The sequence below is a fragment of the Martes martes genome (assembly GCF_963455335.1).
Source record: "Martes martes genome assembly, chromosome: 14".
Taxonomy (NCBI): Eukaryota; Metazoa; Chordata; class Mammalia; order Carnivora; family Mustelidae; genus Martes; species Martes martes.
In genome coordinates, this window is record NC_137902.1 from 35,153,186 (window position 1) to 35,175,449 (window position 22,264).

The 22,264-nt window shown below is 37.8% G+C and overlaps 1 protein-coding gene across 3 annotated transcripts in view; it reads right to left on the minus strand.

Annotated features, from left to right (window-relative positions):
• Window positions 1-8,874: 8,874 nt before the first annotated feature.
• Window positions 8,875-22,264, minus strand: part of HECTD2 (HECT domain E3 ubiquitin protein ligase 2) — a gene marked incomplete at its 5' end in the record, with an annotated part of 71,185 nt that continues 57,795 nt past the window's right edge. For all 3 annotated transcript variants that reach the window (XM_080823526.1, XM_080823525.1, XM_080823524.1), the window contains 7 exons: window positions 8,875-11,392; window positions 14,847-14,990; window positions 16,089-16,204; window positions 17,493-17,599; window positions 17,685-17,772; window positions 18,448-18,522; window positions 21,748-21,906. In XM_080823526.1, the coding sequence (XP_080679652.1) occupies window positions 11,272-11,392; window positions 14,847-14,990; window positions 16,089-16,204; window positions 17,493-17,599; window positions 17,685-17,772; window positions 18,448-18,522; window positions 21,748-21,906 (810 nt within the window). In that variant the 3' untranslated portion in view covers window positions 8,875-11,271. The remainder of the gene's footprint in view (window positions 11,393-14,846; window positions 14,991-16,088; window positions 16,205-17,492; window positions 17,600-17,684; window positions 17,773-18,447; window positions 18,523-21,747; window positions 21,907-22,264) is intronic.

Consider the following 22,264-nt stretch of genomic DNA (forward strand, 5'->3'; position numbering starts at 1 on the left):
GGTTTCCACCCTTTCCTGATTAATATTTGCTAGAAGTTTATTGATTTTATCAGCCTCTTTAAGGGACCTGCTTTTGGGTTAATGTCTCAATTACACTGTTTTTATGTTTTTTAATTTACTTATTTATTGATGTTTTTTATCTTTTTCTCTGTTCCCTGCCCCCACCACAGATATTTTATTTGTTGAATTAATGATTTTATCTTTTGACAATAAAAATATTTAGAACTGTAAGTTTCCCCGCAAATACTCTTTGCCTATATTTCAGGTGATCAGATGTATAGGGTTTCACTATAATGGTTTCCTGAGGCATTATTATAGACATAATATCTTCCTTGACCCAGAGGAAATTATTATTCTCTACTATATTTTAAAGTTCCAAGAATATTTGTCTTTTTTTTTTTTTGAAGACAAAAGGGAGGTGAATAAAGAAATCATCTAAGGTTACACAGCCATTAAGTGTCAAGTTTAGGATGAGAATACAGATTAACTGACTCCTGGGGCAATCAATGAGAAAACATTTTGTCCACTTCTAGCAGCATAGTTTAAGCTTAGGCATTTCTGGAAAGCCTCCCTAGTTTGGGGGAGCATTTGAAATGAGAAATCATGACATTTAGAGTCAGACAAATAGGAGTTCAAATTCTGCCTTGGTTCCTGTGTGGGCCTTGGGCAAAAGTCTAGACTTCTGTGAGCTTCAGTTTTCTTACCAATTTTATACTGTTGTAAAGACTAAGTGAAATGTGAGATGTTGTACATAAAAATGTCTCATACACCATAGGTGATCAATAAATATGCATCTTTTTCTGTAGGTGCTTAGAGTATGAGGTAGCAGGTTTAAAAAATTAAGAGTTTTTCCTTATTACAAAGTGTTCATCGCGAAGAGATTAAAAACACACAAGCAGAAAGACCAATGTAAAATCATGCATGATCCCAGTGATAACTACTATTAACAAAGGGCAATAAATCTTTCAGAACATACACACACATATATAGATATTCATGTCCACACACACACACTCACAAATATACATACACGCATAACCAAAATTTGGATTGTACCCCAGAACTATCCTGCAACCATTTTTCCCTTTCACAGTTAATGTACGATGACCATCACTGCTCATTGATTTTGTTTCGTGTGGTGAATGAGCTACTTGGTCATTGGAGGCAGGCAAGCTCAGGCTCCATGGAGCTGGGAGTGGAAGGGTAGGCTCAGGCTGATGGGAACATGGCAGTAGGTGGGGTTCAGAAGGCTGACACACTGGAGTCCTGACAGCCGGGGTGGGAACTGGTTTGTGTGAGTCAGGACAATAGGCTATGATTAACGATGTTACCCAAGCAGGGCTAAGAAGTTCTCTGGTTCACTCCACTGACTGGATGCCTGTTCACCTGCCCAGTAAAGTCAACAAGTCAGGTAGGATTTTATCTGAGTTTACTGACCCAGCACTGTGCTAGGTGCTAGGTGGGGACACAGGAATTAACCTCCGTTCTCAAGCTGCTGATACGTGTATATCGAATCAAACACCAGTTTGAAAACACTGAGCACCACCTGAGAAATGAAGATAGGTAGGATGGTGTGAAAAACAGTGTGATTTGCCTTCCAGCTAGTTTTGTTTGTTTGTTTGAGGGGTAGGAATGGTTCAGAGCAAGGTTTGGCAGGGGAGGGAAAATTCTGGTCTGGGAGGCTATGACGGGCAGGAGACATGGGCTGATTTGGGGCAGAGCTGAGGGAGGAGTTGGTTGGTGGGGGAGGAGCAGGAAGAGGACCTCAGAAGTGCGAAGCTGAGCAGGGATGGGGCGTTCAGTAAAGGAGCTATCCTCTCGGAATTTGGTGTTGGGGAAAACGCAAAATAGAGCGGAACCCATGTGAGGCTCTTGAGTTGGCAGGTGGTTAGGTCAGCATCAGCTGTATCTTAGACACTTGATAGCAAGACACATGAGAAGAACACAAGTTTATAAAGATTAATCGAGGAGCCTTAGGATAAACAGGGAAGAGTGAGTCTACAGTCAGGGAGCCGGTTAACTATCAAGGGTTGAGTGTCTAAACCAAGGAGGAGGCTGTAGGAATGAAGTAGAAAGAAGGGTCACATCAGAGAAACAACATAAAGGTGAAGCTTGCTGATAGGAGGTTGAAGAGAAGTTGAAATGAGGTCACCATTTATACTCCAAGTCCGTCAGGAGAGTAAGTTTGTCTATGACAGAGACAAGTAAGGAAGGCAGATTGAAAGGCGGCCTATATTATATACAAGTGGAAACACAGCACAAGACTGCGTTCCTTGAGAAATCCTACTGAAATAATTCTAGATTTTTTCTATTGTGATCTGTATGTTTGTGTGGGTGTGTTGTGGGTATGTGTGCACATGGAAAAAGCCAAGTTGTGTTGCTGGAAAACCCAGCAGCTAAACTCAATGGGGATTAATGCTCCTATTGTCTGTCTACCCATGGGTTCAGTTATAATACCTAAATGGCATGAAAACATTGAGTTGTATAATTGCTATGAAAATCCTGGAGGAGTTTCCCTGCTATAACACACATTTTAATGCTTCATAAGTATTCAGAATCACATCTGCTTCCTATGTTTGTAAAGAATAAACAAGCGGTGTATAGAGCTAAACATTGGCCTCTAGCTGATATAATAGTCACTCAATAAAAGTGTTAAATTAATGGGGCACCTGAGTGGCTCAGTTGGTTAAGTGTCTGACTCGATCTCAGCTCATGTCTTGATCTTGGGGTCTTGAGTTTAAGACCTGTGTTGGGCTCTACACTGAGCACAGAGCCTTCTTAAAAAAAAGAAAAAAGAAAAAGTATTACGTTAAAAATTAATAATCCTTGGTGCAAATAATCTATAGGAAACAGTATATTTAAAAGTTTCACAAATAGAATGGGGTAAAAAGAACCAAGGGGCATGCTCATATAGGCTGAGCTGAAACAGAAAAGGCCATTGAATACAACAGAATTTTATAAATTTTTGGAACATACCTACAAAAATCTTAAAATATGAATGTCCAAGATTGAGAGCAAGGGAAATGATCACTTATAGGAAATGAGGTAGAAATGAAAAGCTGAAAGCAGTAAGCAGGATTAGGTGACTCATGGGGATGATGAGCTCTGTAAGAGATTTCAGTGCCCATGAGTTCAGCAGACAGGCCTTAGGCCTATTCAAGGTGAGCAGCAAAACTGATCCCACTTCATAAAGCCTTGAGTTTAAAAGGGTTGCCTGAATGGCTCAGTCAGTTAAGCCTCTGCCTTCTGCTCAGTTCATGGTCCCAGGGTGCTGGGATCAAGTCCTGCATCTGACTCCCCACTCAGCAGGGAGTCTGCTTCTCCTTCTGCCTGCCACTACCCCTGCTTATGCTCTCTCTCTCGGTCAAAATAAACAAAAATCTTAAAAAAAAAAAAAAGAATAAAAGGGTTGCTATGTTTATGAAAAGGGGATAGAAAAATTCTCCTCAATAACCCACTAGAGGTGGGTTTATTTACACAAGTTTATTTACACATTTACACAAGTGGGAAAGGAAGTCTAGTCCAAGAAGTTAATATAAAAATTGGTGTGGGAAACCTGGAGGGCCTTGGCTGAGAACGACATGGAACTACGCTCCTAGGGCACTTGCACGACTCAGGACCCTAAGGTAAACTGAAAATGCAAAAATACAAAATCACAAATCATACAAGGAAACAAATCACTGTGAGATCCAGAAGATGAAGAAATACAAGAATTAGGGGACCTGGTTGGCTTGGTTGATGGAGCATGCAACTCTTTGTCTTGGGGTTGTGGGTTTGAGACCCACGTCAGGTATAGAGATTACTTAAAAATTAAATCTTTATGGGACGCCTGGGTGGCTCAGTTGGTTAAGCCGCTGCCTTCAGCTCAGGTCATGATCCCAGGGTCCTGGGATCGAGTCCTGCATGGGGTTCCTTGCTCGGCAGGGAGCCTGCTTCTCTCGCTGCCTCTGCCTGCCTCTCTGCCTGCTTGTGTGTACTCTCTCTCTCTGGCAAATAAATAAAATCTTTAAAAAAAATTGAATCTTTATAAAAAAATTAAATCTTTATAGAGCGCCTGGGTGATTCAGTCAGTTAAGAGTCTGCCTTCAGCTCAGGTCATGATCCTGGGGTCCTGAGATTAAGTCCCTCATGGGGCTCCCTGCTAGGCAGGAAGCCTGTTTCTTCCTCTACCTCTGCCTCTCGCTCTCTTCCTCTGTTTCTCATGAATAAATAAAATCTTTTAAAAAAATCAAATCTTTATAAAAAAGAAATACAAGAATTAGTACTTTAAGAACTGAAGAGTAGAACCATCTAAAAGAGAGTATCAAACAACTATGTTGAAAAAAAATTTTTTAAAGATTTTATTTATTCATTTGACACAGAGAGAGAGAGAGAGAGATTACAAGTAGGCAGGCGGGGGGGGGGGCGGGAAGCAGACTCCCCACTGAGCAGAGAGCCTGATGCAGGGCTCGATCCCAGGACCCTGAGATCATGACCTGAGCCAAAGGCAGAGGCTTAACCCACTGAGCCACACAGGTGCCCCAAGTATGCTGAAAATTATTAAAGAAATAAAACCATATGAAGTAAAGAACAGTATGAAAAAAGGACAGGTGAGCTTGAAAAGGAACCAAAAAAATCTCTAGAAATTAAAAAAAAATAGAGCCATTGAAAATTAAAAAAAAAATTAGTGGGTTGGTTAAACAACAGATTGGGCATACAGAGAGATGGAATGTTTGAATGAGATGTTCTAATATATGTTTAACAGAAGAGATTAGAGAGAACAGGGAGCATTATTCAAAGAGGAAATGGCTGACGCATTTTTTAGAATTGAAAGATACAAATCCATAGATTCAAGAACCATAATGAATTCTAAGTGGGATAAAAAATACACAATATATATCACCTTTGATGTTCAGTAGCATCATGAGAAAATATAAAAAGTAGAGAAAAAGAGATTATCTACCAAATGGTGATTATACTGACAGCTAACTTCATATCAATAATGAAACTTAAAGGTAGTGGATTAATATATTAAAAGTCCTAAGAGAAAAATAACCATCAACATAAAAATGCATGCTTAATAAAGCTTTCTCTTTTTTAAAAAAAGATTTTATTTATTTGAGAGAGAAAGAGAGTGCACAAGCAGAATGAGAAACAGAGGCAGAGGGAGAAGCAGACTCCCCGCTGAGGAGGGAGCCCCATGTGGGGCTTGATCCCAGGACCCCAGGGACCATGACCTGAGCCTGAAGCAGACACTTAACAAACTGAGCCACCCAGGCACCCCAGTAAAGCTATCTTTCATGAATAAAAGTGAAAGAAAGTCATTCTCAGATGAGTGAAAAAAGAATTTACTACCAACAAACATTCAAGGAGCTTCTAATAATTTTAATTTGGGAGATAGAAAACTGATCCCATAGGTAAGTGTGAGGAACAACAAATGAGGGAATGGTGTGCAGGGCAATTGTAAATACGTGGTTAAATCTAAACAAACACTAACTATATAATGTTTTATTGTATGGACTACATTAAAATTTAAAAATTCATTTTATGAAAGTCAAGCCTTATACTAGAAGATCTCTGCAATGCATAAGCTATAATGATAATACCAAACATGATTATGGCTCAGACATAAATATAAGAACTTATTTATTTACACACATATATATGTTAAATAGGTTTATATATAAGTACATGTTTTGTGTATATATTAACTAGATATATATACATATACTTATAAGCTTATTTAACTTCATATTACATATATTTAGGATATATACATATATACATAAGTATATACAGACACACACACTTATACATGCTTATACATGGGCTTATCTAACAGTTCTATGAGCTGTGTATTATTATTTTCTTTATTTTACAGAGGTGAACTGAGAGTAAACTGAGGTGAAGAGATGTTGTTATTCATCCAAAGTCACATGGTCACTGGCAGATTAACAAAGGATCAGAATCGAGAGTAAAGAAATAACTCCTAAAAACCAATGAGGGAAAAAAACAGGCCAGCATATCGAACTAGCCATTCCGAGAAGAAATAGGAACACTCTATCAACATACAAAAATGTGCTCATCATCATTAGTAATTGTGGAAATGTAAAAAACACAATGGTAAGGTAAAATCAAGTGTTAAGGAGAATGTGGAGAAATGACAACTCTTAGAATGTGATGGAAATTAATACTGATTAATACTGAGACTAACTGGACAGTAATATCTGCGTTTCAGCCTGTGATTCTGGCCATTCCACATCTGGGTTTACAATCTAGGGAAACTATCCATGTTCACTCAGTCTGGGCGAGGGCGCCCATCATGGCCTAGTTCACACTGGTGAAAACATCTAAATGTTAATCTGTGGAGGACGGGTCAGCAAACTGTGGTGTTTAGACGGTTAATAGGATTCCATTCTGCAACTAAACTAGGGGAATTATATCTAAATGTAGAATCAGGGCTAAACCTGGAAAGACAATATTGGGTGTAGACACTTGTGCCCCCATAGTAGAGTCTATTAGGGTATGTGACCGTGGCAGCGCTGTCTAGTGTTTACAGACAGGTGCGTGGGTGAGAGGGATGTAAGACTCTGCTGGAAGGGTTCATGGCCACCGCAGGTTAATAGAGAAAGGATAGAGTACTTTGGGATTGGAGGAGGACACAAAAAGGGACTTCAACTCCATCTGTTAATTTTTTTTTTAAGGTTTTATTTATTTATTTGACAGACAGAGATCACAATTAGTCAGAGAGCCAGGCAGAGAGAGAGGAAGGGAAGCAGGCTCCCTGCTGCGCAGAGAGCCTGATGCGGGACTCGATTCCAGGACCTTGGGATCATGACCCGAGCTGAAGGCAGAGGCTTGAACCCACTGAGCCACCCAGGCGCCCCATCCATCTGTAATTTTTTATTTTTAAGTAAAGTCAGGCAAAATGTCAACATATTAGATCTGAGTGTGGGGAAATGCTTTTACTGTATTAATCTCCAAAAATTTTCTCTGTATTTGAAATGTTTCATTAAAAATAATCTCCTCACTTAGTAGTTTTAAAATTATGCCGTTTACACATCTGTAAAATAGTATTAGAAACCCTTGCCCAGAGGATGTGGAGAAAGGGGAACCCTCTTACACTGTTGGTGGGAATGCAAACTGGTGTGGTCACTCTGGAAAACAGCATGGAGGTTCCTCAAAAAGTTGAAAATAGAGCTACCCTACGACCCAGCAATTGCACTATTGCGTATTTACCCTAAAGATACAAATGCAGTGATCTGAAGGGGCACCTGCACCCCAATATTTATAGCAACAATATCCACAATAGCCAAACTATGGAAAGAGCCCAGATGTCCATTGACAGCTGAATGATAAAGAATATGTAGTGTATATGTGTGTGTGTGTACACACACAATGGAATATTACTCAGCCATCAGAAAGGATGAAATCTTATCATTGGATAGAACTAGAGGGTATTATGCTAAACAAAATAAGTCAGTCACAGAAAGACAATTATCATTTGATCTCACTCAAGTGGAATTTAAGAAACAAAACAGAGGACCATAGAGGAAGAGAGGGAAAAATAAAACAAGACAAAATTGAGAGGGAAACAAACCATAAGAGACTCTTAATCATAGGAAACAAACTGAGGGTTGCTGGAGGGGAGCGGTGTTGGGGGATGGGATAACTGGATGATGGACATTAAAGAGGGCATGTGATGTAATGAGCACTGGGTGTTACATAAGACTGATGAATCACTGACTTCAACCTCTGAAACTAATGATACACTATACGTTTATTAATTGAATTTAAATAAAAAATAAAATACAGAGAAATTGATGCAAAAAAAAAAAAGAAAAAAGAAACCCTTGCCCAGTGAAACACCTACAAAGATAAATTCTAACGCACTGTTTCTAGAATAAGAAATATTCTCCTAGCGTAATTTTAATGCCTCAGAAGCACTTTGTGGTCTTTTATCTGAGGTTGTCCCCGGTGTCTGATAGTCAAAGACCTCCAGAAGGCTGCAGAAGCTGTGGTTTTACAAGTCGTCACCTTAGCACCACGCTCCCTCTTGCATCCCATCATATTGTTTACCATATGCTGTGTGCTGTGACTGCTTTACACACATTGACTCACTTAATCCTCCTACAAGCCTACCTGCAAGATACGGAGGTTTTTTATTTCCATTTACAAATTATTTTCACGTGGTAATTGAGGCGGGGGAGGGGGGGAAAGTAAGTTACTGGCCCAAGGAAACACAGCCAGTGAATAGCAAACCCAAACCCAGGCAGTCTGGCGCCAAGGCACGGTTCATAACCACCACACTGGACCAGAGGCTGTGTGGCCATCTGGGTGAATTGGTTGTGTATTTGCCACTGAGAATTGATTGATTGTGTATTTGCTATCCTGGTCTTCCTTCCTCACACCCAGCTGCCTATCATCCATGAATCAGTCAGCTCTCTTCCATGAATCACTCATGCCATTCTCCCCTACATTCTCATAATCTCTTCTCTCTTTTCCTTAAGCATGGGAGATGTGGGCTAGGGGAAGAAGACCAAACTAATGGTTTTGGGGAGGAATACTTAAGATCTGAAGTTGGCCAATGAAATGTCATACTTGGTTCCTTTCTGGGTGGCCTCCATGGCGTTATAACGTTCATTTGACAGAATGGTCTGTGACCATCCAGACACTGTATAGACATTATTTCACACTAAAAATAATGTGAAAGAAATTGGTTTTATTTGGTGTCAATATCAACACATATCTTTTGAAGCTCTATGTATTAGCAATTTTCCTAAGCACTAGTGTAAGAGACAGTGTAATGAGAACAGTGTGCTTTTATAAAATATTTTAAACTTATGGTTTTAATTAATTGCCTAAGGTTAAAAAATTGAGCTGAAGCCTGACTGATTGTATAACTTTAATATTTGAAAAATTTTATCCAGAAATGAACAACTTAATACAATACAGATTTGTACAAAAAAGACGGACTGTTAAAAACTTTTGATCATACAGACAAAAATATGATTAAGCAAAGATTTAAAAGGGACAGGACATTTTGTAAATACTGATAAATACAGCACAATGCTTTAATTTACTGTTGCAGATATAAAAATCAAGAATTCCTTAACAGATTATATTAAAAAAAGCAACTACATGAATTTTCTAGCTATTTAAATTAAGGAAATAGAACAGTAGTGGTTGTTTTTTTTTTAAGAAAATGAGGTATTATTACACTGTAAACCAAAAACAACATAAATAAATAAAGGCAATGTGTAATTAAGTGATAAATGGTTACAAATTTCAACTTAATAACAACAGACAACAATAATTTTCTAGTTACTTATGGACTTTGTCATTTAAAAATTTGGCTTGCTTGTGTACTTATTTAAAAGTGACAGAGCTACCGATATACAAGCACATCATTAAACATGCAGACCAAGCCAACACAATTTTTCCGTCTCTACCAAATAAAAACTCTGTTTACATTTTATTTAAAACACTTAAATCTGATTTCTTATACATGATTCTTTTGTGCTTATTAGTAAGTAGTAACCTACATTAAACATCTTACGTTCTAGCTCTAGCAGTGTTTTAACAGAGAAGCAGTTTTATTTGCATATGGATTAAAAACAGAGCAAACAAAACCAACGGGCCTTTAACTCTCTTAGGCTTTTCCAAGATTTTCAAGAAGAAAAATCCTTTCCATAGTATACCTAGTGGAAAAGCAGAGTCACTATCATCGCAAAGAGAACAGTAAGCTCAGTAACTCCTGTTCCTCGAGGATTCGGAATTGGCTCTAGCATTACAGGAGAACGAGCTGATCCGTTCCTCCACCCTAAAGAATTCTGCTGGTTGGGTGTAGGAAGCATAGCAATAAGAAAACAGCGGAACTAAGAAAAAACTGGGGGACAGTATTATTTGCCTGTGAACCATATGCTGGTACTAAATGCTGGCTTCGTTATTATTGCAAATGTACCTCCAGAGTTTCCTGAAGGAAAGCTATCAGAATATAATAGAGAAGTCTTGATTTGGAAATATTTGTACCATGCCAATAAAACTGCTTCATTTGCTGTAAATAAAAAGAAAACCATTTACAGTCTGACTTAAAATGTGGTTTCTTTTTACGTGCTACTTGTTGAGAAACTCCAAAAAGAATACTTTTGAATTTACTACATTCAGAATCCAGTGAAATACAAACATTTTGGCCAAAATGCTGAACTTTATTTTGATACCAGGCTACATCATTTTGACACAGATGTTATTATTGTATTCACTTTTGTCAAATATCTTATCCTAGCCTTTCCCCAAAATTCGTGTTTCAGTAAAACTGGTGATCAAAAAATATTAGAAGTAAGCCTTGTACATCAATCAAAGTATATATAAAAACAGTTCTTTTCTTTTGTGCTTGTAATTGACTTAATTTATCAACAGTTAGTTAGATCTGATATCCCCTCTAATGTCCTGACCCTTAAGAAAAAATGAGCATTATACAAATATTACAGAATACTCAAAGTAACTAGTTTACTGCCAATGTGCATGCAGACTAACATTACTTAAAAGAACGGAACCTCGAATCCAGTTAGTCTGAAAATAGTTAACACTCTTGTACATTCATCTTTATTGATTTGTAAAAGCTGTATACACATCTAAAACCCTGAATTTATTTTGTAAAAATAAATCTTTTAGCAATAAATGGCACTATCAAAATCCCATTATTCTCAGGCTATTATGTAGTTATTTACATGCTTTTCAGCAACAGTTGAAAAGAATCTTATAGGACCAAAGCCAGTATATCAAAAAAAACAAAAAACAAAAAACAAAAAACAAAACCCTGTAAACTGCATTTATACTGTTGTCATTTACCTCTATATGAAAATATGGCTACATGCCTCACGTGAATGAGAACAGAGCTGTGTGCTTTGCCACTGTGAGCCAGCAGCACATCTGCCATGGGGCCCCACTGGGCTCCACTACGCGGTCAGCGCATTCCTCACTGGGCTTTGCTTTCCCAGTGGAACACCTGTGCGTAACAACCTATGGAGAATCATAAAGTGCTATAAAAAAGAGGGCCTAGACCCACACCTGTCTCTGCCATCTGGTCTTTTCCTCACTCAAGCAATTTCTGTGTTTTTAGAAAATCATGCCTCCCCCACTAAACATATTTTATATTTGATTTAAAAAAAATCAGTATCTTAAAGTTGGTGAGCTTTGTCAAGGTGTTGTGAGACAGAGACATGAAAAGGTTAAAGGCACAATAAGAGGGAAGTGAATGCTACATATAAAATATATTTCAAGTCTTCTAGGTTACTCAAGTCCAAAACCTTCTGAATTTGAAATTCCAATGATCAATTTCTGTTTTAGGTCCTTTTTGCTCTTGTAGGGGGGAAGGCAAAGTTGATTGAAGCAGGTGTGGGCCACAGGCAACCTAGGGAAAAAAAATTTTTTTAGAGATACTAAGTCTCAAAACACATACAGTTTAAGTGCTAAGCTACTGTCAAACACGGCCAAGTCAAACCTAGCTCGCTATTGCCAAGAGGTGGCTCATGAATTCCTTCACTGAACAGATACTTACAGAGCTCCTGCTATGTTTCGGCACCGTTGTTCTAGACACTGGGGTGGGTTTACAGACCAGATGGTCAATGTCCCTGCGCTCATGCGAACCTTGCATCCTAGAGGCATTACTGTTGGAGGCAGATCTGAATTTGAATGCTGTCCCTGACTTACTGGCCGTGGGATCTTGTCCGAGTGGCTTCATGACTCCACATCTCAGTCCTTGTTACCACGGCAGGGTAAACTATCCAAGTGGGTTGTTTAGTAGAAGATTTAAAGAGCTATGTGCATAAAACGGCCAGCAGAACGGTGGATAATACAACTGTTGTTATTATTTCAGTCTTGACTGTCCAAAAATAATAAAAAAGGACATTCCTGGATACCTGACGCCCATGGTTTCAGTGCCGCCACCCTCAGGCAAACGCGGCCTTCGTCCTCCAAATCTTCTGGACCAGCCCCGGTCTTGGCCCTGATGACACTGTTTATCTTCACTCTAGACCGCTACCCTTTACCTAGGCCCTTCCTTCAGACTTTATGAACTTCACGGCATCAGAAGGGCCATCAGAGAAGTTAGTGAAAAAGAAAACAGGAAATGTGCCAGGGAAAAGGAGAACATTTTCAAAAGAAAAAAGAAGTTTGTAGGATTAAAAGACTTAAAACTGTCATAATCAATTTGCATTTATTGTTTGGTCTACAACCAGCATTGTGCAAAGTGCTTTTATATGCAGTGTTTCATTTAAAGCCTCAAAGCAACCTAAAAAGTAATTTTTGTTATCCTCATTTTACTGATGAGGGAAACTAAACATGGGAACATACAGGTTAAGTAATCCGTTCAACACTACGGAGCTGGTAAAGTTGCAGACCTTTGATAATCAAACCCAGATCAGTCAGACCTCACATCAATACTGTTACCATGTAAAAATTTAACATTCTTATTTAACAAAAATCTAGTGGATCTACAATGGTGATGTACACATCTTTGATGGACAACTATATTTCATATATGTGAATGTCCTACTGCAAATCCTAGAATTGTGGAAGATTCATGACTAAACCATGGATGCTTACAAAAAATACTCTCTGAAATAGCAATAGGAAAAGTTTAGGTGTGATATCACTTTTGTATTAAATTACATTACTCACATTACTCTATATATTTATTTACTTATTTTTAAGGTAGACTTCATGTTGGGTGAGGTAGGCTCCATAGCCCAATGTGGGGGTTGAACTCCTGACACTGAGATCAAGACCTGAGCCAAAATCAAGAGTTGGGCGTTTAACTGACTGAGTCACTCAGGCATCCCCCAGGTTACTCTTCTTAAATTGATAATATTTTTGTTACTCAATATCCTGAAAAATTAATTTCTGTTATGTAAATAAGTCTATAACCTTTAAAAAACTTCTTCTTCTTTTTTTAAAAGATTTTATTTATCCATGAGAGAGAGAGAGTGCAAGTGAGAGAACACAAGCAGAAGGAGCAGCAGATGCAGAGGAAGAAGCAGGCTCCCCGCTGAGCAGGCAGCCTGATGCAGGGCTCGATCCCAGGACCCTGGGATCATTACCTGAGCTGAAGGCAGCCGCTTAACTGACTGAGCCACCCAGGCACCCCCCAAAAAAGCTTCTTTTGAATTTTTTTCATTTTTGGTCTTTAATTATAAATTTTATTTAGACATTTCTTAATGTGTGTGTGTGTGTGTGTGTGTGTGTATGTATATAAATATTTGTTTTGTATTTTAATATAATGTTGATGTTGACTGAAATATTCATTCAAGAAACATTAATTGAACACCTAATATACATGTGGCTATTTGAAAAATATAAAGATGTATTAGGCATGACCTCGCCTTGAGGGGCTAAATGACTAAGATAAAGGTGCAAGATGCTAAGTGACATATGATTTCTATAAAATATTTGAGGAATACATCAAAGGAACAATGATTTTTTACTTTACTGAGGAAGCTGATGTGAAAATGGGTCTTTAAGGAGGGGTAGAACTTTCTTGGGTAGAGAGACCCCAACTGAATGTCATGTATTAAGAGAACCACTTAAAAGTATGAAAAAAGGAAAGGACAAAATGTGTTGAAGGAATAGCAAGATAGCCTGCTGCCTAGAGCCTGGGACAAGAAAGGAACACTGCTATGTAATCTTGGGGAGAAGACTGTAGAGCTTTATCAGACAGGCTCTAGATTCTAGAGCCTCCACTGAAGGAGAACAGTATTATGGCCCAAGGAAATACCATGAACAAAGCAGTGTTAAGGAAAATGAGTTTAATAGATAAAATAATTAAAGGAATTTAATAATTAAATTAATAATTAATAATTAATAAAATTAATTTAATTAATATCAGTAAATTAATTAAATTAATAATTAATAATTAAACGAAAATGAATTTAATAGATAAAATAATTAAAAAGGAAGAATCTGAGCAAGTAGACCAGGAAGAAGGCTATTTCAATAAGTTAGGAAGGAGACAAAAAACAACTCCAGCAGGGTGGTGGCCATGGAAAAGGAAAGGGCCGAGTCCAGGTCTAAAATGAAAGGAAGAGCTGACAAAGCTCAGGGAGTAAATTGGGTGGGAGAAAAAACTGATTTTAATAAAAGCAGCGTCTACTCAAATCAGCTTTAAAAATTATAAGATGTTTGGGAAAACAAGTAGATCAGCATTAACCCATCAATAATATTAGAAAACAAAGCCATCATTATTACTTTCATATGCAAAGTGTACTAGATTAAAAAAAGGACTACTACTAGAGGATTTCTTGTACTAATCGTAACTCAAGCCAAAAAACTCACCTTAATATTTTTTAAAAAATATTTTATTTATTTATTTGTCAGAGACAGAGAATGGCAGGCAGAGAGAGAAGCAGACTCCCCACTGAGCAGGGAGCCCGATGTGGGACTCGATCCCAGGACGCTGGGATCACCACCCGAGCCGAAGGCAGAGGCTTTAACCCACTGAGCCACCCAGGTGCCCCTCACCTTAATATTTTTAATAAAAAACACCTTTAAATAAAAATGAACATTACACAATGTACTACTAAAATCCAGCTAGATTCTAAAAGAGACTACAAAGTAATTGACTTAGCAAAGTAAAAAGTTGATAGAAAGGAATTATTACTATTGGTAAGTCTCAAAAATGAATAGAGAACTTTAATACATATACTTTCTACTCTCTCATTTCAAGGTTGTATTTACTCCCAAGATTTTTTTGCTACAAAAATGACTTCTCATGGAAAGAATCCTCTAATTCCAAACAAATATGTTGTTGTTGTTATTATTATTAGCAAAGCTTGCAGATTAAAAAATAAAATTACAATCTGGAAATTTACCAGTTAGTGGAAGTTTCATTCTTTGAGATTTTAAAGTTCAAGTCAGCCATTCCTCCTACTGGTACTCTGTCACTTCCTGTAGTAAAATGTAGCAACTTCTTTTGAAGATCTAGAGGAAATCCAAGCACAACATCCCAGAAATATCTAGAGAACACCAAAGGAAATTTATATAAAATGTCTTGTCAAAAATTCTGCAGATCAGAATAAAGTAACATAAAGTAAGCTCTAAGGAAAAAACTCCCTTAAACATATGTAATAGCCCTTAATGTGAAGTTAAGGAATGGCAAGCTTCAATATATGAATCTGATTCCTGACTAATATTATTATGAAAGTAACCTATTTTTTTTAACATCTTAATTTTATTTTTTTCAGTGTTCCAAGATTCATTGTTTATGCACCACACCCAGTACTCCATGCAATCCATGCCCTCCTTAATACCCACCACCAGGCTCACCCCTCCACAACCCTCCCTTCCCAAACCCTCAGTTTGTTTCTCAGAGTCCACAGTCAGTAACCTTTTTTAAAAGTAGGCTCAGTGCCCACCGTGGAGCCCAGTGTGATGCTTGAGCTCACGACCCTGAAATCAGGACCTGAGCTGAGATGAAGAGTCAGATGCTTAACCAACTGAGCCACCTAGGCACTCCAAAGGTAACATCTTTATAGAATTATAAAAGTAGTTCAACAGTAGATGGTACAAAAGCCTTTTTCTCCTATATAATTTACAAGTTTTATTTTTATTTTTTTCAGCACAGTGCTAGTAAAATGCTATTTGTAAGTAGAGCATCCCTGAAATTCTAGAACCAAAGTCATTTTTTAAAAAAGCAAAATCTTGGGGCACCTGGGTAGCTCAGTAGGGTAAGTATCTAACTCTTAATTTCAGTTCAGGTCATGATCTCAGGGTCATGAGATCAAGCCCCATGTTGGGCTCTGCACTGGGTGTGGAGCCTGCTTAAGATTCTCTCTCTTCGCTCTCTCCGTCCCTGCCCCACCCCAGCTCCCCGCCATCTCTTTCTAAAAATAGATTTTAAAAAAATATTTATACTTTTGTAGAGACTTATTTATATCACTTTCTCCCAAGGGGATTGCCAAGTGCTTTCTCATATTTAATATTCTCATGTTACTTTCTAAAGATAAAATAAGACAGGGTGGGACTACAATATTTCAGCTAACTTATACAAACAGGCCCCACTCTCTCTCATTCCCCCTCTGGCAATCTCGGTTTCAGCAGCAGGATGTGCTGACCTTATCGTTAGGTCTGTTTTTGCGTAGCCATCATACTGAGTACTTCTCTGCAGAGCGTGCATGTCCAGTTCCGGACTTCCACAGACCAGAATTTCAACTTCTTCTGGGCGAAGCAGCTGCCAAGAATTATTTTCCAAAAATGATAATAAAAAGTGATGATTAAATAAAGGAAAGTGGAACTGTCTTCACTGACTCGAATTATAAGACACATGACTTCTTTATAGTAAATCAAGTCATTTTTATTAAGGAAAAAATCTCCATTTTAATTTTCTACTGAGGTTAAGATATTTTTGCTTCTGAAAGTTTATAAATCTTGTCAAACTATTAGGCTCTCCCTTTTGCAAACAGTAATTAGCAGTTTGCCAGAAAAACAAGCAGATGACTAAGCATGAATTCAAATGACAACTCTTTCCTGCCCCTGCCCCCCCCCACCCCCCAAGCCTGCTTGAAACTCTAAGCTATTCCAGCCTCCTTCCAATATCCCACACGCCTCCTAGGTGCACTGCAGAGTCTGGGTACTTGGTTATAGTCCTCCTGGTGTAGTTCACTGGGTTTTTCGCCTATGTAGGTTGTCTCTTGCCTAAAGAGATTAAGATTTAAGAGTAGAGACCACGCTGTTGCATTTAATTCTTATTTTCCCTCCTCCACCCCCACAACTAGCAGCGCGTCCCAGACAAAACCCAGTTAGAGCTCAATAAAGTGCTCCTTTTTCAGCAGTGCTTTTAACAACAAATACCGGACAGAGGTTACCTTAAAACCAGTTCTCTCCTGTAATAATATCTCAAATGGAAGACCTTACTCCAAATGTTCTTACTAAAACTGAGGGGGAGATACTCGTGGCCTGACAGAGCGCACCCTGCGGAGCCGGTGCGGAGAGCAGGGCTTCATTAGAAGACTTTGCCTGACTTCTCTGACACGGTGTTCTGAATGGCAGCTGACCCACCTTCACATGGCTAAGGCATGTCCAACCAACCAGGGTACATCACGACTCTGAGGACAAACTACTTCCTATGGGTGAAAGGTAACTCCGAGTTGCAGCAGGAAGCAGTTATAGATACGTTCCTTAGTCAGAAGTTGTGGCTTCCACCGGGCAGCTTACGTATAACTGTTTTCTGTGCTTTGTTCCTTGAGCCTATGGGGATCTCGTCATCTAATCTTAAGGAAAGTTCTTAAAACCCCAAAAGACATAGTATAAGACAGAGCCCAAGGAAAGAAAAAGGGAGTTGACTGGTCTTTTCTCCCATTAGAGAATTAAGGCCGAAGGAGAAAACTTTTTATTTCTAGCTCTACCTTCAAAAAGTAAAAAAAAATTCTATTTTAGAAGCTTATCTATTTAAGGACTTATTTGTCAATATTACAGTATTACAAAATCTAACCGAAAGCATAATTTAGTTTTAAACTCACCATCAGGGCATTTGAAGCACACACACTATGAAATCCATAATAAAAGGCAGCAAATTGCTTATAGATGGATTTGTTGAGAAGAAAGTCAATATAAAGCTGCACATATTCTGGAAGGCAATTTTACATCCATTAAATAGTAAAAGCAAATGGTAAACGTTCATGCATTTCAATTAAGAAATGCTGTCTCCTTACCTTTCCTATTTTGATTCGTAACTGGAATTTTATCACCACCTGGCTTTAAATTGTAGGATTTAATGATTCCAAATTCTTCTTGAAAAACCTGTTGGGATATTCCAACACAAGATATTTATTGGTATGGTTAATATAATAATAGGCTTCAACGAACAGGTTTGTATAAATTTAAGAACCGCCCCCCCCCCCCCCCCCCCCGCCGGATCTACAAACTACCGGGACTTAACCCTCTGTGTTGAGCACAGTTGAATACCTTACTGCTGTTCGTCAACTTGTATGGCCATTTAGATAACACTCAGGACTTCGGAGCTGTGTGCATTACTGACTTCCATCTCCCAATTACTGTTAGGGGAGAGGAAATGAGACCATTTTGGTCTGATCCACCAGTTCCTGCTCCTAACTTCTTGCGCTGAAGCTACAGGAGAGGCTTATTTTTAGAAGCTGAAAAGCTTCGAGGAAGTAGCTGAGCCAAGGGCATATGCCAGGTGCCTAGCAGAGTACCTGCACCCTGGGGAGCTTCTTTAGGCACTTTCCTTGACTGGTCATCTACATGGGTCTGCTGCACTGTCTCTGCTTGATCAGGTTAAGAGCCCTTATGATAAGGGATGGTGTGTGTTAATCAAGGATTAATCTGGGGTGTGTGATTAACACACCCCAGATTAATCCTTGTTCATCTGTTCTAATGATAGCTGTTGAATAACAAGTGGTATTTTTCACATATGAAATACATGGTTAACAGGAAGCTATTTGCCCTGAACAGTACCTGGAACGTTGAGTAGAAATCTTCTTCAACATTGCCTTCATAGGATAGGAGTTCACTTAACCCATGGGCCAACTCCTGTAAAAAGATATCCATTACCTGTGTTTTTAATTAAATACTACTACCTAAAATAGTTGAGATCTACCATAGTGAACTCACATGTGAAATAGAGTAGATACGCTCTTTCAGATTTTAAACTAAAGATAATATTTGGGATTTTTTTTCCAGGGCACAAAATGTTTGTTAATGATTTCTACCATGTGAAAGTCTTGAAAAACTCACTGGAAAAAGTCATGTAAGAGGAAAACATCCCGTTCAAATGAGAGAGGCATAACTCTGGGATCTGTTCTGATGCAGCAAGAGAAGAGCACAGTCTCCATCATAATTCACTGCTATCAGCAACATTATTATTTATGAATTTCTAGTATTTCTCAATGTATATTCTTCAAAAATCTGTTGTCTTAGGATTCATCTTTTAAGTATAAAAACACACAGTTCATACATGTTAAGTGGTTTCTACATTTCAGTTACAGTGCCCGTCTCTTTCCCCCAAAAGTTGGGAACAGCGGAAGTAGTATTTTCCTATAACTCATGTTATCCATGAACAAAGATTTACAAACAGAAAAACTGACCCAATATTTAAAAATATTTTTCAGGTTTTATGAAAAAAATTAAAGTTTTTATTTATTTTAAATTAGTAGAGGAAAAGGTAAACAGCACAAAATGTTATATACTTATATATTTACATACTTAAAAACATAATAAATTTTTTGTTCTGTTAAAACCAGAAATTTTTATATAAATCTAGGCTGGCACAGTTGGCATAATGCTTCAATTATTAATAAAAATCATGAGCACTGAAAATTATAATTGGGAGTTTGCAGTTTTTAAGAATTTCACAGACTAGCAGGTGAACCCAGGGGAATAGACTTACCATCATCTTTCAGAGATGAAATTTTTAAAGACAAAATACAAAGTCAATAGGTTATGAAGTTATATATTCAGATCTGGTTTTATTTGGGACTATAGGTCCTTTATTTCCAGACTTTGTATTTTCAAGCCCCTATTCTTATTGAGATTTTTTTTTGTTTACCTATACTGTCAATCTTAGACTCTTAACCATAATATGCTAGTTCTAAAATACTATTAATCACCCGTATAAACTTTTTATGATTTTGTAAACCTGTAATTAGATAAAGAGTATGTGAATATACTGAATACAGTTTTTACACAGCATTTGAGTACTCTGCCCAGTCTTATTTAATACAATATATCTGGGAGTGACTTAAGCAGAAGAGATATATCATAGTCGCTGCTTCAAGGATATGCTCAAGGCTCCTCTGTTCTCATCTAAAACCCTCAAGTGTAATTTTCACAAAGCTGTGGTTGGGAAGATTTCTTATTGTTGCCACAGGACAATCCCAGTGGTTTGTCTAAGGAAACAGTGGAATATTACTGCATTTATTAGCATCACACTATAGGAATCTTGATTCATTACTGAAGGGCCAACATAAGAATATGAAATTAACACAGTGAAATCTTCAGCTTCATAATATAAAACAATATTTCAGTGTAGTCATTCATAAAATATCCATTATTAACTAAAAAAAAAAAAAAAGCTGGCTCTAAATGAGCCAAATTTGAATAGTTTTAATCATGCCTAATTTATTGGCAAAAACCGGTAATAAAATTAGAAAATTGGTAAAAAATGACAGAAATTTAATATATGCAATTAAAAAATTAAAAAATCTAAAATGAGATGGTAACTCAGAGACTAGTGTATTCCTTACATTTTACACGTAGGAAAATTAAGTGAATAATCCAGAGTCATAGCTAGTATGTACAGATATAAGACTATAGAAAAGAGAATGTTGTTGGTTTTTTTTTAAAATATTTTATTTACTTATTTATTTGATATAGAGAGTGAGAGCTTGAGCTGGGGTCAGTGAGAAAGGGAGAAGCAGTTTCCCCACTGAGAAGGGAGCCTGACTGCAGGGCGATTCCAGGATCCTGGGATTGTGACCTGACGGATGCTTAACTGACTGAGCCACCCCAGCGCCCTGAACTTTCAGTTTCTTAATCGGAGCCTGCTCTATTAACTTGTGCACTCTCATATCATACTATTTTTTTTAACTATTAAGTCATTTTTGTTTTGTTTTATTTTGTTTTTTTGAGAGTGTGCATGCTCCAGCAGCGGGGGGGTAGGGGGGTGGGGGGAGTGGGGTGGGGGTGGGGGTGCAGGCAGAGGGAGAGAGAGAATCTTAAGCTGGTTCCACACCCAGCACAGAGCCCCACTTGGGGCTCAATCTCATGACCCTGAGATCATGACCTGAGCCAAAATTAAGGGCCAGATGCCCAACTGACTGAGCCACCTAGGCACCCCACTATTACGTCTTAAAAAATGTAGATTTATGCCCTTAATTGAAAATATCCTAAACCAACTTCCAAAATGTGTCTGATATCAAACCTCTGGGGAGTATGAAGAAGAGTTTTCTAACCAAATATGTTCTGGAGAGATTTCTCAACTCGACAAGAAGTCACCAACCCTACACCAAAGTCATTGGATCATTAAAACACAGGGATATTTAGGTAGGACTACTTAGCAACAGAGATTCTCCCCATCTAGGCTATTTGCTAAAGATATCACTGAGAATTTCTGCTGAGCAACAGTTATCAAACTGAGCTGTAAAAAACATTATTTTAGGGGACTGTCAGAAGACTATGTATAGAATCCACTCCTCTACTAAATTTTAATCTTTGATTATATTTGATGATGAGAAATCTAATTTCTGAGGGGAAGAATGTTATAAGAGACAGCACCATGAAATTCATTTGTTGCATTTATTTTAGAGATTTTTTTGCAGACACTGTTACTGATACTGCACAGTATGATCTTAATAAGAATACACAGACGTAATCAATTACTAAGGGCTTTATTATCTCATTTAATTGCCCCATATATAAGTTTTGCTATCCCATTGATCACATAAGGAAACTAGAGCTCAACAAAGGTTAAATAACTTAGCCAAGTTCACAGAGCTAGTTAAGTGGCAGAGCCTGGATTCTAATCTGTTTCTCTCTCCTTCAAAGTGCTGTAAGAGCTTAGGAGGGCAGCAAAGTGGGTGATATCTCTCTGTGAGGAAGAAGAAAGCTAGATGAAAAAGGAGGTGGGTTACATAGATAGAGAGAAACTATACTTAAAAATAAGAACAGCATTAGGCGGAGAAAGACTTCAGGTGTAAGAGAGATGATTTATCATTAAGGAGTAAGCATTAAGGAATAAGCTAATAACATTATACTTACAGGCATAATTTGACACAAGTCGTCAGTGGTCACACTGCAGATGCCTACTGGTATATTTTGATCACTAGGAATGATGGGAGGGCTCAATAATTTCTTGTAACAGCAGGGGGGGAAACGAATATCCAAGGTAATGCTGTTATAAACAGCTAGTCCCATAAGCTATGCATACTGAATGTTAAGCATTAACATAAAATCCATGACAACAAATGAGTTTTGAATTATGCATCAGTCTATTTCTTGCATACTTCTTTCAGATCTAACACAGACTTGAATTAATCCCACATACTTCCTTTTATCTTCCCTTTATTTTACACAATGTAATTCCTTGATTACCAAGAGTCATGTGAAAAGGGGGGGTGTTGGTTGATAGTATTTGATGATTTCTCCAGCAAAATTTATCTAAGATCACAGCAGACAGCAATTTCAAACATTTCATAAATTATGTGACATACAAGAAAACATCTTCTAAATTTATTCTAAGTTTAAATGATGATGGTGATTTTGTAAGTAGTAGAAG